Source organism: Durio zibethinus, chromosome 10, assembly GCF_047325235.1.
Source record: "Durio zibethinus cultivar Kanyao isolate XHJ-2024 chromosome 10, ASM4732523v1, whole genome shotgun sequence".
NCBI lineage: Eukaryota > Viridiplantae > Streptophyta > Magnoliopsida > Malvales > Malvaceae > Durio > Durio zibethinus.
This window is the reverse complement of record NC_143171.1, coordinates 10,042,331-10,060,908: the sequence shown is the minus strand read 5'-3', so window position 1 is coordinate 10,060,908 and position 18,578 is coordinate 10,042,331. Positions and strand designations below refer to the sequence as shown.

At 32.0% G+C, this 18,578-nt stretch overlaps 2 protein-coding genes across 3 annotated transcripts; one reads left to right on the top strand and one right to left on the bottom strand.

Annotated features, from left to right (window-relative positions):
• The first annotated feature begins 198 nt into the window (after window positions 1-198).
• On the top strand, window positions 199-3,267 carry LOC111310549 (putative prolyl 4-hydroxylase 10). 2 transcript variants are annotated; one of them, XM_022910037.2, is made up of 8 exons: window positions 199-585; window positions 682-766; window positions 1,274-1,371; window positions 1,467-1,564; window positions 1,746-1,875; window positions 1,974-2,161; window positions 2,373-2,461; window positions 2,905-3,267. In XM_022910037.2, the coding sequence occupies exons 1-7, from the start codon at window positions 389-391 to the stop codon at window positions 2,444-2,446; spliced, it is 870 nt and encodes a 289-aa protein (XP_022765772.1). In that variant the 5' UTR covers window positions 199-388; the 3' UTR covers window positions 2,447-2,461; window positions 2,905-3,267. The 2 variants fall into 2 exon arrangements, with proteins under 2 accessions (XP_022765772.1, XP_089622874.1); XM_089766748.1 differs by having other exon boundaries at window positions 206-585; window positions 2,912-3,267.
• A 4,616-nt stretch (window positions 3,268-7,883) lies between these two features.
• Window positions 7,884-15,323, bottom strand: LOC111291662 (DNA-directed RNA polymerase II subunit RPB1-like). Its single transcript, XM_089766747.1, is given in 12 exon segments — window positions 7,884-8,192; window positions 8,515-11,107; window positions 11,187-11,445; window positions 11,763-12,049; window positions 12,172-12,507; window positions 12,587-12,728; window positions 12,805-13,025; window positions 13,128-13,289; window positions 13,392-13,550; window positions 13,662-13,961; window positions 14,491-14,754; window positions 15,014-15,323. Coding segments are annotated over 12 exon segments (4,893 nt in total). The 5' UTR covers window positions 15,098-15,323; the 3' UTR covers window positions 7,884-8,106.
• Window positions 15,324-18,578: the final 3,255 nt, after the last annotated feature.

Sequence of the window (18,578 nt, the reverse complement as noted above, 5' to 3'; positions counted from 1 at the left end):
TAAAAGATAATGTTAGACTAGACAGGTTGGTTGGGTTAAAAAACAATTTTTATTGTTAAAATAATACAAATAAAATATCTTGGTGCTAATAAGTAAAAATATGATGGAAATATATAAATAAGAAAAAGTATAGGGAGAAAAGAGCAAAAACGAGAAATATCCAAATGCGATTTAAGGAGAACAATTTCAAAGGACATTGGTTTCCACAAGCTAACGAAACAGGAAACCAAAAGACTGATTATTACAAAAAAAAAAAAAAAGGTAGAGGAATAGAAGACTTCTAAAATAAAAAAGAAAAAAAAAAGATAGCATTACTGATATAACCAAGTCTCTTGTGAAACCGAGTCGAGGAAGTTCCAGATCTCGATCTCCCGAGTTTTTAGAAGCAATGGCGAAGCCGAGGTATTCGCGCCTTCCGGCTCGGAAATCGTCATCGTCAACTATGTTTCTAACCATGCTGATCATGTTCACCTTCCTGATTTTGATTCTTTTGGCGCTCGGAATCCTTTCAATTCCTAGCAGTAACTCCGGAAATTCACCTAAACCTAACGATTTGAGCTCGATTGTGCATAACGTCGTCGACAGGTGAGTTTTGTTTTTGAAATTTTTGGTTGAGTTGGATGGCGAATGGCGATCTGGTAATAACTCTGCTTGTTTTGGGTGCATTTTTGGAATTGGCAGAAGTGATGATGATGAAGGAAGAGGAGAGCACTGGGTTGAAGTCATCTCTTGGGAGCCTAGAGCTTTTATCTACCATAATTTCTTGGTCAGTTTCTCATTTTTTTTTTCTTTGGCAGAAAAAGGTTAATTTTTTTTTTCTGTTCCTCTTCATTTTTATTTTTAACTCTAACTGAAGCATTATCGCTATTGAAATTATTTGTCAAATAAGCAATTTTTTTTTTATTTGTTGGCCTTTGATTTTTTTCTTTTAAATTTCATAGAAAAGTTTCCTGTATTCTAGTACTTTAAACTGATAATGTAATGCGAAATATTTATTAAGAAGTTTATCTCAAATATATTCTTAGTAATTAAGCGGATCCATAAAATATAAGATGATTTAATGTCATTTTTTTATAGAATCATTCACAAGAACTAAAAACAAAAGCAAGGAAAATCAGAGAAAGTTAATACTAGAATAATAAATGCATTCATGTCCTGTTGTCCAATTTTTGGAGTAGATCCTATTATGAACATGGGTTTCTTACTTGGTCCGAAATGAATTTTTAGTTAGAAAGTTTTTGTACCTGATCAAGGTCCTTGTGATATTTGGCAGTCCAAGGAGGAATGTGAATACCTGATTGATCTTGCCAAGCCTCATATGGTAAAGTCAACCGTTGTTGATAGTGAAACTGGCAAGAGTAAAGATAGTAGGTATGTACTTCTTAATGATCTTATTGCATATAGTTTTCTTTTTTATATTTGTTAACTCTTTGATTATATGTGAAACCCTGGATGTTTACATACAGGGTACGTACAAGTTCTGGAACATTTCTAGCTAGAGGACGTGATAAGATTATTAGGAACATTGAGAGAAGGATTGCAGATTTTACCTTCATACCAGTCGGTATGTCTAGTATCTGGATCAATCCAAATTTATCTGTCATTTGTTTTTCATTACTTTCACTAGTGTACTTCTTTCTTCCATATTATCATGTATTCTTCCTTAGAGTCTGCTTTAGGTCAGCTCTTGTTTTTTGTGCTATCAGTGGTTGTAAAGTTACTCATGGCAACACAATAATATGCAGAGCACGGGGAAGGACTTCAAATTCTCCACTATGAGGCTGGCCAAAAATATGAGCCTCACTATGACTACTTCATGGATGAGTTCAATACTAAAAACGGGGGCCAGCGCATAGCTACAGTCCTTATGTACCTGTAAGTGGCATTACATATTTTCACTGTGTTTTTTTATCCTAGTGCATTATGTGTAAGTTCACATTTGTTCTTTCTGTACTTTTTTTACCATTTTACAGCTCAGATGTTGAAGAAGGGGGAGAGACAGTGTTTCCTGCGGCAAAGGGGAACATTAGTGCTGTGCCTTGGTGGAATGAATTATCTGAGTGTGGAAAAGGAGGACTTTCTGTTAAACCAAGGATGGGTGATGCATTACTTTTCTGGAGCATGAAGCCTGATGCAAGTCTTGATCCTTCAAGTCTGCATGGTTAGTTCTAGTTACTATTTAGCTTGCTGCTGAGGTGTGTGGTTCAAATTTCAGCTTTATCAAACAGGGACCCTTTAATTTTTGAGCATCATGACTCATTTCCCTTGAATGTCTAGTTGCATTACTTAATTTATCACAAGTTAATATCTTCCTACTTTCTGTTCATTTCTTTTCTAGGATCATTTATAATTTACTGTTTTTAATTATCCAGGAGGCTGCCCTGTGATTAGAGGAAATAAGTGGTCGTCTACGAAATGGATGCGAGTCAATGAGTACAAGGTTTAAGCAAACATTATAAAGGTAACTTTTTCTATGTAGTATTTGATAGTTTTCAGAATCATTGACTTATCTATGGTTCCTATGGTTCTGTATCTAGACCCGTTAAATTAAGCTGATGATGATGAATATTAATTTATACCATATGCAATGTTGGTTTACATCTTCAAAAGAGCATCACTTAGCGTAAACTAAAAGTTCATGGAAAGGTCAAATTTAAGTGATTTTTTGAAATGAATAAGAGATGGCCTGTTGCAACGGATCGCTGAAAGCTACTCATTATTCACTTTTAATGATTTGAATTCTTTCTTCTTTTTTGAGAGTCAGGGAACAGAAGAACCTCAAAACCCCTGTTCCTGCTTTTTCCCCGATCTGCATTGTTCTAGGCATTGCTTTCTTCAGAGAATTCATACTAGCATTGTTCTTAACATTGTCTTTTTATCTTACATTGCTTTTTTTGTTCTTAGATGACAGGATTGAGTTGGATTTCTTATTTCCGTACTGTACTTTTGGAAAGTTAAAGTGAGAACTCTGCAGCCATTGTGCTTCAAGTATGGTATACTGCCTGGTACCTTCCTCCTATCTTTTTTCGTGTAGTGCTCTCTCCTGCTGACTTGGGCTCATGCTTCAATCTTGTTTCTTCTTTTTTTTCTTTTTTTTTTCTTTTTTTAATTTTCATTTCTTTGGTTCCACTTTTACCTCAGACAAGAGCCTTTATATTTTACTACCACTAATAATAGAATAAAGCCGGATTTTTCGCTTGCATGCGAAGTGAAATTCCCAGCACAGATGAAATTATATTTATCAAGAATGACAAGTTATTTATTTGACGTCTTTAGAGTCTTTTTAAATTGTTCTCTGCCCACCATGCTTAACTTTTATTTCTTGCAAATCAATGTTAACAAATGTAATCGTATCCTCATTAACCCTAAAATTGTTATTTTATAATAAAATTGAAATGTTGAGACGTTTAATAGTTTTATATGTTAAGTATCCATTGGCTGGATTTTACCTTACTGAACTATAAAAAACAAAAAATCAACTTTAGTAAAATAAAATAAATGTTATTTTATAATGTAAAAGATAAAATAAATGTTAAAGTAAATAAAAAATTGTTATTTTATAAAGTAAAAGATTGGAGCTGATCAAACTTGTACTTAAAAATCTAAATGTGTTAACCCAATCCAAAATGGACTGGGCATGTAGGCTTGGGGTAGTAGCTAACGATAAGATTCACGCGGACTCCCCAACCCCGACCGAAACCGAGTGACAATTTACCTCGGGAAATCATCAATTCAATCATGAATTCGATAATGACACATTACGATGAACCCCCGGGGCGGGGGGGGGGGGGGGGGGAGGAAGAGGGAATGCAGTTGGTGAGAAAAAAAAAGTTAAAAAATAAAATAAAATCGTAGTATTTGATATGATTTAAATTATTTTTAAAATTAAAAAAATAAAAAATTAATTTGAAATTTTAGAATTTGATTTAGTATGGATATTTTTTTTATTCGAATCAAATTTTAATATTAAATATATATATATATTAAATTTTAATCAAATTTTAAATTAAAAAATAAAAAAAATAAATCACGAGAAAAATAGATGGTGAGAAAAAATTGAAAAAATAAAAAAATTAATTCAAAATTATAGTATTTGATTTGGTTTAGAGTAGTTTTAAAATTGAAAAAATAAAAAAAATTGATTCGAAATTTTAGTATTCGATTTAGTTTTGATCAGTTTTTTTTTATTCAATTCGAATCAAATTCGAATATTAAATATATATATATTAAATATTTCGAATCAAATTCAAATATTAAATATATATATATATATTAAATTTAGATCGAATTTTAAATCGAAAGATAAAAATTTTAAAAAAATTTGAATCACGGGAAATTAAGGTGGTGAGAAAAAAATTGAAAAAAAAAAGATTCAAAATCGTAGCATTTGATTTAATTTAAATAATTTTTAAAAATAAAAAATAAAAAATTGATTTGAAATTTTAGAATTCGATTTAGTATGGATAAATTTTTTCTTATTTGATTCGGATCAAATTTGAATATTAAATATATATATATATATATATATATATTAGATTTAGATTGAATTTTGAATCGAAAGGTAAAAAATCTAAAAAAATATAAAAAAAAACAAATCACGAGGAAAACAGATCGTAAGAAAATTTTGAAAAAATAAAAAAATTGATTTGAAATTTTAGTATTCGATTTAATTTTGATCAATTTTTTTCTTATTCAATTTGAATCAAATTCAAATATTAAATATATATATATATATATATTAAATTCATATCGAATTTTAAATCGAAAGATAAAAAATAAAAAAAAAATCGAATCGTGGGGAATACAAGTAGTGAGAAAAAAAGTTGAAAAAAAAAAGATTCAAAATCGTAGTATTTGATTTGATTTAAATTATTTTTTAAAATTGAAAAATAAAAATTTGATTTGAAATTTTAGTATTTGATTTAGTTTGGATTAATTTTTTTCTCATTTGATTCGGATTAAATTCGAATATTAAATATATATATATATATATTAGATTCAGATCGAATTTTGAATCAAAAGATAAAAAATTTTAAAAAAATAAAAAAAAACAAATCACGAGGAAAATAGATGGTGAGAAAATTTTGAAAAAATAAAAAAATTAATTCAAAATTATAGTATTTGATTTGGTTTGGATCAATTTTAATATTGAAAAAATAAAAAATTGATTCAAAATTTTAGTATTTAGTTTAATTTTGATCAGTTTTTTTATTATTCAATTCGAATCAAATTCGAATGTTAAATATATATATATATATATATTAAATTCAGATTGAATTTTGAATCGAAAGTTAAAAAATTAAAAAAAATCAAATCGTGGGGAATATAAGTGGTGAGAAAAAGTGAAAAAAAAATCAAAATTGTAGTATTTGATTTGATTTAAATTATTTTTGAAATTAAAAAAAATTGATTTGAAATTTTAGTATTCGATTTAGTTTGGATCAATTTTTTTCTTATTCGATTCGGTCAAATTTGAATATTAAATATATATATTAGATTCGGATCGAATTTTGAATAGAAAGATAAAAAATCTAAAAATAGTAAAAAAAAAACAAATTACGAGGAAAATAGATAGTGAGAAAAAATAAAAAAATTAATTCAAAATTATAGTATTTGATTTAGCTTGGATCAGTTTTAAAATTGAAAAAATAAAAAATTGATTTGAAATTTTAGTATTCGGTATAGTTTTGATCAATTTTTTTCTTATTCAATTTGAATTAAATTCAAATATTAAATAAATATATATTAAATTCAAATCGAATTTTAAATCGAAAGATAAAAAATTAAAAAAAATCGAATCGCAGGGAATACATGTGGTGAGAAAAAAAGTTGAAAAAAAAAATTCAAAATCGTAGTATTTGATTTGATTTAAATTATTTTTAAAATCGAAAAATAAAAATTTGATTTGAAATTTTGGCATTCAATTTAGTTTGGATTAATTTTTTTCTCATTTGATTCAGATCAAATTCGAATATTAAATATATATATATTAGATTCAGATCGGATTTTAAATCGAAAGATAAAAAATCTAAAAAAAATAAAAAAAACAAATCACGAGGAAAACAGATGGTGAGAAAAAATTGAAAAAATAAAAAAAATTAATTCAAAATTATAGTATTTGATATGGTTTGGATCAATTTTAATATTGAAAAAATAAAAAATTGATTCGAAATTTTAGTATTCAATTTAGTTTTGATCAATTTTTTTCTTATTCAATTTGAATCAAATTTGAATATTAAAAATATATATATATATATATATTAATTCAGATCGGATTTTGAATCTAAAGGTAAAAATTAAAAAAAAAAAATCAAATCGTGGGGAATATAGGTGGTGCGAAAAAAATTGAAAAAAAAAATTCAAAATCGTAATATTTGACTTGATTTAAACTATTTTGAAAATTAAAAAAATAAAAATTTGATTTGAAATTTTAGTATTCAATTTAGTTTGGACAAAATTTTTTTTATTTGATTCGGATTAAATTTGAATATTAAATATATATATTAGAGTCGAATAAAAGTTTGAATTGAAAGATAAAAAATCTAAAAAAAGTAAAAGAAAAAAAAATTACGAGGAAAATAGGTATTGAGAAAAAATTGAAAAAAAAAATTAATTCAAAATTATAGTATTTGATTGGGTTTGGATCAGTTTTAAAATTGAAAAAAATAAAAAATTAATTTGAAATTATAGTGTTGGATTTAGTTTTGATCAGTTTTTTTCTTATTCAATTCAAATCAATTTTGAATATTAAATATATATATATATTAAATTCAGATCGAATTTTGAATTAAAAGATAAAAAATTAAAAAAATCAAATTGTGGGGAATACAAGTAGTGAGAAAAATTTTGAAAAAAATAAAAAATTGATTCAAAATTATAATATTTGATTTGGTTTGGATCATTTTTAAAATTAAAAAATAAAAATTTGATTCAAAGCTTTAGTATTTGGTTTAGTTTGGATCAATTTTTTTTTATTCAATTCACATTTTAAATATATATAGTAGATTTGAATCGAATTTTGAATCGTAAGATAAAAAATAAAAAAAATTGAATCACAAGTGGTGAGAAAAAATTGAAAAAAAATAAAAAATTGATTTAAAATCATAATATTTGATTTAATTTAAATCAATTTTAAAATAAAAAAATAAAAAATTGATTCAAAATTTTAGTATTTGGTTTAGTTTAAATCAATTTTTTTATTCGATTAAAATCAAATTTAAATATTATATATATATATATATATTAGATTTGAATTGAATTTTGAATTAAAAGATAAAAAATAAAAAAAATTGAATAGAATAAAATTATATATATTTATTTTTTATATATATATTTTAAATTTTTATAAAATAAAAATAATAATTTTATATCAAAATTTATTTAAATATATTAAAATTTTGTATTAAAATAATATATAAAAATTAAATTTTAAAAATTAATAAATTCAGTAAAATTATATTGATAAAATTTAATTCCGACTTGAATAAAAATTTGTTATAAATTTAAATTAAATTTTAAAATATCATAATATTATATAATATTTAAAAAATCAAATCAACTCGATTGGATTCCAATCTTTAACTTTCGGGCAATAGAGTCTCTCTAATTGACGATAGCTTGGAAGTATTAATTATGATGTTCCAAAAATTAGAAGGATGATCAATTTTCTTTTCCACAATGATGCTAGATTGGTTAAAATAGAGTGGCCAAAATGAGCCCGCCGAGGAGTTGGAAGCAGCGAAAGCTAATACGAATTAGTATAGAAAGACTCTTTTTCTTGTAGTCTCGAAAGACAAAACCACAACCATTTCCCACCTTACACATTCTGCCAAAGTCCAAGAAAGAAAATGGGCTTCTATTTCATTCTATCAAAGATACTGAAATACACGAGAAAAAAAAATGAAGCTTTTATTTCATTACCGTGGGCACGCCCTGGGCTTGGGTTTAGGTTGGCACCTTTTATGCTTTAGTTTAGACCATATAAAAAGAATACAGCTCTATACAAAGACACAGTGTCATGTTAAAAGAAAAAATAAAAGTTATTAGGATTTAAGAACTTACAATGACATCTTAGGCAGATCGATCTCTACAACTGTTTGTAGCAAATTAAAAGAAGCAAGAGATTAAGAGGTAAACAGCCAAGCAAGAGAGTAAGAGCGAGGCAAAAATGCAAGAGACTGAGGGAGAGCAAACTGCAAAGAGCAAAGGCACGGTAAGATGCAATAGATTCAGATTGAGAGGAGCAAAGAACAGAAAGGGAAAACGACGAGGGTGGGTGAATTAAGAAAAGTAAGTTAAATTTAAAGTTTTTTTTAAGAAAATTTACATATTTACCCTTAATTATTATAAAAGCGATTAATTCAGTTATCAATTTTAAAAACCGATAACCGATCGATTTCACTAATTTAACCGATCTTAAAATTGATTACAACCGAAAACCGATTAAACCGAACTGAAATGACCATATATCATAATTTCAATCGATTAAATCGGTTTGAACTGATTTATGCTCACCTCTAGATGTAGGACTGTAACCAGGAGAGGTAGGACTGTAACCGGGAGATGAAGGACTAGATGTAGGACTGTAACCAGGAGAGGTAGGACTGTAACCGGGAGATGAAGGACTATATCCAGGAGATGATGGGCTGTAACCAGGAGATGAAGGACTATATCCAGGAGATGATGGGCTGTAACCAGGGGATGACGCAGGAGAGAATGCCATCCCGCCAACATAAGGTGAGAACTGAGAATCTGTAATGGGTGAGAGACCGAGATTTGGGCTCAGCAAGTAACTTGGAGACATCATGCCTTCATGATAAGGAGTTCCTGACACTGGAGAACGAGCAGGTGTCATGCCAAATTCCAGTCCTTCCATGTAACTAGGTAGCTGAAGTTCAATGGCGTTCTTCAACATCTCATCATTGAGATACAAGGCACAGTCTCCTGTACCAATTGGTGCAAGCTGACCCAACATTATATTCTCTGTCACACCCCTTAAATAATCTGACTCAGAATAAACAGCTGCATCAAGGAGAATATCTACAGTTTCTTCAAATGAGCACCTCATCATAGGCCCTGTATCATTGCGGTTGATGCCATGACGGGTGATGGCCATCAAGTGGCCACGATACGTCATTGTATCACAGAGGCTAGCTAGATGCCGATAATTCACATAAGACCCATCAAATGATATCACAACCCGCAATTCATCCAACAAGGACCGACGAACTGCTTCGATTCCAAGAACTTCAATCACTTCAATCAAGTGATTGCTTGTTGTTCTCCTCGCATCAACATCTTCATGGCACATTACAGCCAAGAGATTGACACCTTCTGTATCCAGCACCCACTCCTCTCTGGTCTTATATCCATCAGCCTCATCAAATTTGCTTGCTTTACTATGTTTAATGAACACCTTGTTGATGTCTGGGATACCTCGAAGTGCCATTTCTGTCAGCATGTTACTCTCAATCTTCTTCAAGAATACATCATCTTCAGCAGACTCATCATTCAATTCACCCTTTGGGGCTTCATCATTCATGATGCGGATACGTAGGATCAACTTCTCTGCATTATCATTGTTAAATATGCAAGTCAAATCATCATCAAATTCCATGTTGATCTTCTCAGCTATGTCAGCCATACTCAACTTCTTATCAACCATCATCTCACGATTCAACTCTATGCGAAGTAGCCAAGGGGAGATCTTTTCAAGGGTAACCTCTTCATCTGGCATTTCATAGTAGGACTTAACAAAGTCAATATCCTCCTCAATAATTGTGCTCATTGGGTCCGGATCATACCATACTTCAGTAGCATGAGTAACACTCCGAAGAGTAGTGTATTCTAAAGCACATTGGACATTCTTGGCCTTCTCCTTTGTCTTACTAGCTTCAGGAGAAAGGTAGACAGAAAGAGAAGGCGTTTTGATTTTCTTAGCTACATTAATAATTTCCCTCAACCTGGGGACACCAAGGGTAACATTCTTTGCACTCACACCAGCATAGTGGAAGGTGTTAAGAGTCATTTGAGTAGCAGGCTCACCAATTGATTGTGCAGCAACACAACCAATCATTTCACCAGGTGCTACTAAAGACTGCAAGAATCGTGACTCTATTTCACCAATAACCCACTCAAATGCTTCTTTTGTCAGTCTATATTCCTGCAACACCCTTTTACTGGCCAAAGTACTGCGAAGTAAAATGCTGAAGAAGAGGGTGGCATTCTTTTGGGCTTCCACACTCAGAGGATCTGTACCCGGAACAACCTTTAACCTTTCCTGGAGTTTATCAACAGAATCTACAATCTCCACTGGGTGCAAATCTGACACCCTTCTAAAATCAACTTTAAAAGTCTTCTGTGCATTCCAGATAAGTCTCTTCAAGTTAACAGGCAAAGGCCAATTACTATCACCCGTGACTGCAATCTCTGCTCCAAGTTGGTATCTATCAGCTTCAAGTTTATTAACTTCAGCATCAAACACATCACACAATTCTTGGATGGTTCTCAAATCTTCAATATGTTCTGGTAACATATAAGAAGTTGGATTCCAGTTTTCATCATCTATATTATATCTGAAGACCCTATCAAATTCTGATTTCTTCATCTTCAAAGAATCCAGCTTCTGAGATTCTATCCATACAGCATCCATACCATCTTCACCATAGAGGAATTGAACAACATCCCCCAATGAGTTCCTGACAGTTCCATCATATTTAACCATAATATCCTCCATTGCCTTCACAAGTCGCCTCTGTATGTACCCAGTCTCAGAAGTCTTAACCGCAGTATCTATCAGACCTTCTCTACCACCCATGGCATGGAAAAAGAACTCTTGTGGGGTCAACCCACGCAGGTATGAGTTCTCAACAAAACCATGACTTTCAGGGCCATAATCATCCTTGGTAAAATGGGGCAATGTACGATCTATGAACCCAAAAGGGATTCACTTTCCCTCAACATTCTGCTGACCGACACAAGCTGTCATTTGGGCTATGTTAATGAAACTTCCCTTGGATCCTGCAGTAACCATTGCCTTAAGGTTATTGCTTTCCGACAAACTTTTTTGTGCACTGTTTCCTGCATCATCACGAGCTTTATTCAACACCTGAAAAAACAAACTATATTAGCATGCTACAGAAAGATGCCAGAACAAAAGAGAGCCCAAGAAATTTGACCTCAGGTACCTGGTTAACTTTGTTTTCAAAGGATTCCATCATAGTTCTTCCAAGTTCAGGCTCTAAATCCTTGTTTTGGGCTTTAGTAATGAGCAATTTCACGTCCTCTTTGGCTTTAGAAATAGTTTCATTAATTTTTTCCATTGTTGCTGCATCAGCAATTGTATCTCCAATACCAATACTAAAGGCATTCTGCAGCAGCCAATAATTGACAAGCCATTGTGTATGTCCCAAAAATTTCCGGGCAGCATCCGGACCAACCTCTTCCCTAACAAAAACAATTATTTTAAAATATTAATGGGATGAAGTTCAAAGCCAAATGCACATATTGGAAGAATCCATATTTCACAAGGAGAAGTAAGCACGGACAATTGTAAATTATCCACTCAAGCGGAAAGTAATTGTAAATTTTTCACAATCTCAGTTTATGATTAGGATTCAGCTTCACTTGGAATCGAAAAGATATAAAGAGGAAAATCTAATAGCATATCCATAATCTGTAAGATTTAGAGCTTATCAAACTTCTTCAATGAGATAGCTCTCCTAAAAAGTAAAAGTTAGATCAACAAACAACTAAAGACATACCAAATTACATGTATAAGACTTCCAGAAGATGTTCCAAGTGTCTTCTTGCAAAGAGTGCCAGACAGCACCTCCCCCTTTTCTATTCGAACTTGAGTATCCCCAGGGGTGATAAACCCGGTCTCAGTTTCTGAATGCCAGGCAGATGTTCTCAGCAGATTTATCTGCTTTGGTATGATAAGATTAAAAACCTGCTTCCCTGTCCAAAGCGGTCGTGGCTTTAGAATTGCAGGAACCGGAACCTTTCCATCAAAGTCCTCCCACCACATTAATATATTCATGAAAACATCCTGCAAACCCCCCCCCCCCCCCCCCCCCCCCCCCCCAATAAATTAGATTCACGTCACAACTACCAGAAATGTGTAGCATTTAAGTAGTCATATTAAAAGAATGGGGCTATCATCCCCATCACCTTTTCTATGAAAGTATCCCTCTTGGTGATTTTACAGCATCCTAAAAGTGTATCCTGGACAATCCCCATAACAGGCCTATTTGATTGAGGGGACACAATGCACTTAGGCACCATCATAAGCTCCAATACTTCAGCTCTTGTCTCAAACGATTGAGGAACATGCATATGCATTTCATCACCATCAAAATCAGCATTGTATGGTGAAGTAACAGACAAATTTAGACGAAATGTTGAGTATGGCATAATCCTGATTCTGTGGCCCATGATTGACATTTTATGGAGACTAGGTTGACGATTAAAAAGGACAAAATCTCCATCATTTAAATGCCGTTCCACCTGCAGCCATATTGTGATTGTTACAACATGGAAAAATAAACCAATGTCCAATTAAAACCTGTCAGAAATAGAAGCATACCTTATAACCAAGCTCTAGGTGATGATCACTGCTTTTCTTCAGGTAACGAAGATCAAGCCTTTGTCCATCATCTCTTATGATATACTTAGCACCAGTCTTTCCAGGTGGAGGATGAGGCCCATATTCCACAAGTTCTTTCAACCTGTTTCAAAGATAGCTCTGCTACTAATACTTGGCCAAATGTGGAAGAACATTAAAAAATCTAAGAAGCTAATTACCTCTCAATGTTATAAGGAGTCACAGTTTCTGGATATGATAGATTTAAAGCAATACTCCAAGGTACTCCAAGTTCATCAATGTTGATATTTGGATCTGGTGTAATTACTGTTCGAGCTGAAAAGTCAACCCTTTTCCCCATCAAGTTACCCCTAATCCGGCCCTCTTTCGCCTTAAGCCTACTACAAATAGATTTAATAGGTCTCCCAGATCTCTGTGTAGCCTACACAAGAAAGAGAGACATGTTAAGTTTAACAATGCATTCATATGGATGAGTGGATCTCAACAATACACAACTTTAATATTGCGCAGGTAAGGGCTATACCCTTGGCAGTCCAGGTAACTCATTGTCAAAATATGTAGCCACATGAAACTGCAACAACTGCGCAAATTCGGATATGATATGTGCGGGTGACCCATTTCTCTCCTGTCTCCTCAAGTTCTCATTGTGCCGAATGATCATAGCCAACGCATGTGTTAAGTCATCCTGGTTTCAGAAAACATGAGAATTCAGATTTGATCTAATGCAATCATAAATGGAATTAGCTTCAAAGACCTTAATGTAAAAAGCAACATAAAAGAGACTTGCCACACTCCTAGAGGAAGTGTCCATCATCACAGAGGGTCTCACAGGAGGTGGAGGTATTGGAAGTACTTGAAGAATCATCCAATCTGGACGAGCATACTTAGGATTCAAGCCTAATAGTTGGCAGTCTTCATCACTTATCCTCTTCAAGACACTAAGAACCTAGAAAACGCAACAGAACACAAACGTGATACCTATATAAAAAAAAAAAAAAAAAAGAAGCTATACAGAGCCAAAATAATAATAAAGCAACATATATGCACAAATGGCTACCCGTTCAGCAGTAAGAGTCTGTTTTCTTTCCACAGGTTCAGGAAGTTGTTCCTGATCATCATTCCTCTTCCTTTGGGCCTTATACTCAGCAATCATCTCCATACCATCAATACTCAGCTTTGGCTGCTGGGCACCACAGCCACCACGACTCTTTTTTACTGGCTCCTCCGTATCTTGACCCTGGACATCAATTTCATCACCACCCTCACATTTAGTTTTATTCTTGCATGCATCTAAGATCTTTTTCAGCCTGTTCTTTGGATTCTTTATCTTCAATGCCTGCTTAAATTTATGGTCTTCCTGGAAAAGCAATAATTAAATTAGAGAATGGCATCATGTAACCAGGTATATTTGCTCTGGAAGTGGTACAATAAAAAGCAAACAGTAAAACAAAGGGAACATGGATAGAAAGCCAACGCAGGAATATATCAAAACACGAATATCGAAGCATGCCAAAATCCACTTTTTAAGTGATACTGTATTCATAATCCAAACAATTGTAATTTAAAAAGGGGAAAATAGCTCTGAAGCCAAATATCACTTACTACCTCAACCGTCGATATTGCCTTGCCACTCATAAAATAAACCATTAAAACATGTCTTTCATTTCTTCGTGTTCACTTTCTATTACTTCAAAACCTCATATCAAATAATGCACAAGTTACTCGCACTCCTTCAAACATATTATTGTTCTTTGCAGTACTAATAATCCAAATCCAGAATACTGCTAATATCACGAATCCAACAATTACAAGGAGTCATCAACCCACTAAAATTACTTTTAGGTCAAATTCAAAAAAGAAAACGACCTAATCAAGCATATTAGTACCTCATCAGCAAGAATTTTAGAGCAATTGAAGCAGACACATCTCATTATACTGAGTACAGTTTTCATAAACCCAATGTGAAACATCGGCTTCGCAAGCTCCAAGTGCCCAAAATGCCCTGGACACTCTGCCATGTTGGCCGTACACGTCTCGCACTTCATCTTGCTATCAATTGTGCCCAGCCGTGGGTCACTTAAACCACCCATTTTAGGTTTTCCCCTCTCTGTCGTTTTACTATGCTCAATCTGCACCACCGACATTTGCCGCTGCAAAAACCAAGCACATCAAAATCATGATTTTCCAATTCAACAAGCTCAGCGGTGAGGTAAAAAAATCGCCGCAACTTCATCTTGCAGTTATAGAAAGAAAACCCGCAAAGTAGTTTCGAGTTCAATACACAGATTCTACAGTTTCCATCTCTTTTCCTTTTCTTTTTTTTTTCCTATAATTTCTTGGCAACCAAACAGACTGCAAAGAAAAAGGAGAAAATAGAAAAAAAAATAGAGCTGAAGAATTGAAATTTACGATTTCGTCGGGACTGAGAATGCTGAATTGAACCATGCGGACCTTGGCGACCTCCGCGGGAGAGTAAGGGAATCGCAAATCCATGGCGATCCGATTCGATCATAAAATTCCTAACTCTAGATTCTCACTCAGGTAAAGAATTAAGCTTTTTTTAAGTGAGAAATGATTTTTTTTTCCTGTACTCTTTTGGTTCTTTTATGTTCCTTTTCTTTTTTTCGATTTTCTGTTTGAAATTTTCCCGGTTTAATTTGAGAGATCGAGGATTTAGGGACAACAGATGATCTCTCCGCCTAGAGAGACTCTCCTCAACAATCACAAGTAAGGCACCTAAGGGCTTATTTATAGACAAACTAGAGCAACCACTTCCGAGATGCCTAGCGTAGATAGATAATGCACTGCGCAACAGGTATAGCGTAATGTCAAAAATGCCGTTGAAACTTCGTTAGTTTTGAAGCGGGAAGTCGAAGCCCAAGCCCAAACTACCATTTTCATCTCCTTAATTTATTCTACGAATATCTCAAGGCATTAAATAAATCTAATTTTGCTTTTTTCATCTCTATATATCTTTTTAATAGCTTTTTTTGTTAACCACTTTGGAGATTAATGCAACAACTTCACTCCTTATCACTACTAAAGGCACATTATGATGTTTTCAAAAAAAAAAAAAAAGGCTTACCAAAAAGTTATAAAAATTTATATAATATTTTTGATAAAGCGTTATATTTTTCTTTTTATCATAAGAGAAACACTTCCATTAACTTATAAAAACATCAATATTACATATTGATTGTGGAAAAGACCTCACCCAAACATATTATTGACCCATCAAGCAATTAACTCTAGCAATATTGTTGGCTAAAGAATTTACATCTCTTTTAATTTGAACAAAAATAATTTTCTTACCCTAATATGTCTAAAGCTATACCAATATTATCCCAATAAGAGACCATCAACTCTCTTAATTTCCTTAACTGCTATAGAGGAATCTCTTTGAACAATTAAATAGTCATATCCATAGTTAAACACCATACATATTCTAAAGAGAATAGCTTTCATTTCAACATAGAATGGGCTTTACACATATCTCAGCTTATTCATCGTGCTAAACAAGACTTTTCCCCTTTTGTCTCTGACAACCATTCACAACCCCACTATATTACTTTGATCATCAAAAGATGCATCAACATTGATTTTCATCTTAAGATCTCTTAAGGATATCATCCATTCAAGAAATCACCCTATTTTCTTTTTCATATTAGCTCAACGTTTAATGTCTTCCAACAATTGACCTATTACTAAAATAATTGATTTTGGTGAGGCTCAAGTAAATTAATGAAGACAACAATTACTATTCAACCAAATTAACCGTAAAGTATTCATGTAGTCTTCTAGTTGATCATTTTGCTTTGCCTTAATCATAAGATGAATCTAAAAATCTGTTAATGATGACCATTCTCTAAAAAAAAAAAAAATCCAAAAACACATTGCTGACCAAACAACCCTATTGAAAACACGATAAAAAAAAACATGAAAGATGCCTTAATTCATTCTACCACAAACGCAACACCTAATATCTATGTGTACCGCTCTAGCTTTAAGTATCTTTTTAACTAGTAATGCACCTCAAAGCACCTTTCAAATAAAATATTTTATCTTTGGTAGTGTATATACAACCTAAACAAGTTTTCATAATAAAAAATGAAGCTCTATGTCAACTTGTTCTTTCACTATCAAACCTTTTGACATGAAATAAGTCGATTTACTAGTGAATTATCCCAGTATTGATGCACCCCATATCAACTTTCCTGAAACACTTTGTTGACTCAATGTCACCATAATAATGAAATATATCAATATCTTCTTGACCGAAGCAAGTGTTCAACATATCCCTATGCCATCCATGACAATGTTCATTAAGTAAATCAATTACTTTAAAGAGATTTTCATTACCTCCATAAGGGTTTTCTGGTTTGTAAGTTGGTGGTTTATTTAACCACTTATCCTACCAAACATAAATTTGTTTCTACCTCTAACTCTCCACTAATAAAATATTTTTCCTCATCATATTACATCATACAAAGGATAGATCACTTTCCAAATCAACATTTAACAAAGAAGTATCATGAAAATACTTAGCTTTAAATACCTATTGGTATAATGAAGACTTATCATAAACCAACCACTAGCATTGCTTTGCCAAGAGTGCTAAGTTGAAAGCTTCAAAATCTTTAAAACCCAAACCCACATCTAGTTTAGATAAGCATAATGAATCCCAACTCAACTAATGTATTTGCCTTGAAATGTTCCCATCTCCTCACTAGAAACTCACAATGATTATATTTATCTCATATAGCTTGTCTTAAGAAACAAAAAATAACTCATGCAGTATAAGGGAATTGTCTATGCAAAAACTTGAATTAAAATAGCCTTACCAACGTAAGAAAGAAATTACCTCTCCAACCTTGCATTCTTTGGCAAAAACTATCTTTTATTTGTTAAAAAATAACCTTATTTGATTTGCTTATTATAATTGATATGCCTAGGTAAAGGTCCAATGATATTTCTTTATAGCTTTCAAGACTCTTCATAACCTCATCCTTCATTCTTGAGTTTGTATTCAAGCTAAACATGATAGTTTATTTAACCACATTCACCAATTGACCTAATGCTCTCTTGTATTGATGGAGAATATCATTATAAAAAAATTTTCATATACTGACGTTTAGTTATACTAACGGTCAAATTATGTCAGTAAAAAAAATTTATATGGATGGATTTTTAATGCCATTAAAATATAAAATACTTTTACCAATATTTTATACAACCGTCGATATAAATAACTTTTTCTGACAGTATATGACTATCTGTTAGTGTAAGTATATTATATACTAACGGTTATTATTATAATCGTTAGTATAGGCTCAAAATAAAAAAGTTATTAGCCTTTATTTGAGGAAAAAATGTTAGGGTTATGAAAGTAAATCCTATTTCTTTTTACTTAATTTTTTTATCTTCATTTCTTTATCTCCACTTTCCATATTCTATGAACATAAATATCATTGGTGCCCATGGCCTAATCTCCATTGCTAGGTATCCCATTTTCAAATCCTTATTCTTTTTTCATACTCTATTTTGTTGTCGAGCTAAATCAAAGTTGAAGCATCAAGACTCTTATAGCTCTCAAAGTTATTTTTTATTTTTTATATTTCAACTTTCTGTCGTTAAGCATGTTATTTTTTATTTTTTGTATTTCAACTTTTTGTCGTTAAGCATGCCATTGATTGTCACTAGCAACTCCTTTCATTGTCATTGATTCTTACGAAATAGCATGTTTTTAAGTGAGATGTTCTGTTTCGTTAAGAGGTGGTTTTGGTTGCCCTTTGATCTCGTTTGTAGCCTATAAGTAGTTATAGGAACTTTTGATCTGTGGATTTGCCATTTTTGAATCAAACTTGTTTCTTTTATTTTTGAATTGTTGGAGCTTTTCTGAAAGATTATCGTTAACATTTTTTTTGAACACTTTCTAGATTTGGCTAGGTAAAGTTTTCTTATGATGATTTGAAGT

Excerpts from the sequence above, each read along its gene's own strand:
- LOC111310549 (XM_022910037.2), top strand. The coding sequence starts at position 389 with ATGGCGAAGCCGAGGTATTCGCGCCTTCCGGCTCGGAAATCGTCATCG. Across the intron at positions 1,565-1,745 it reads TTTTACCTTCATACCAGTCG|AGCACGGGGAAGGACTTCAA; the intron begins GTATGTCTAGTA and ends AATAATATGCAG. Across the intron at positions 2,162-2,372 it reads TGATCCTTCAAGTCTGCATG|GAGGCTGCCCTGTGATTAGA; the intron begins GTTAGTTCTAGT and ends TTAATTATCCAG.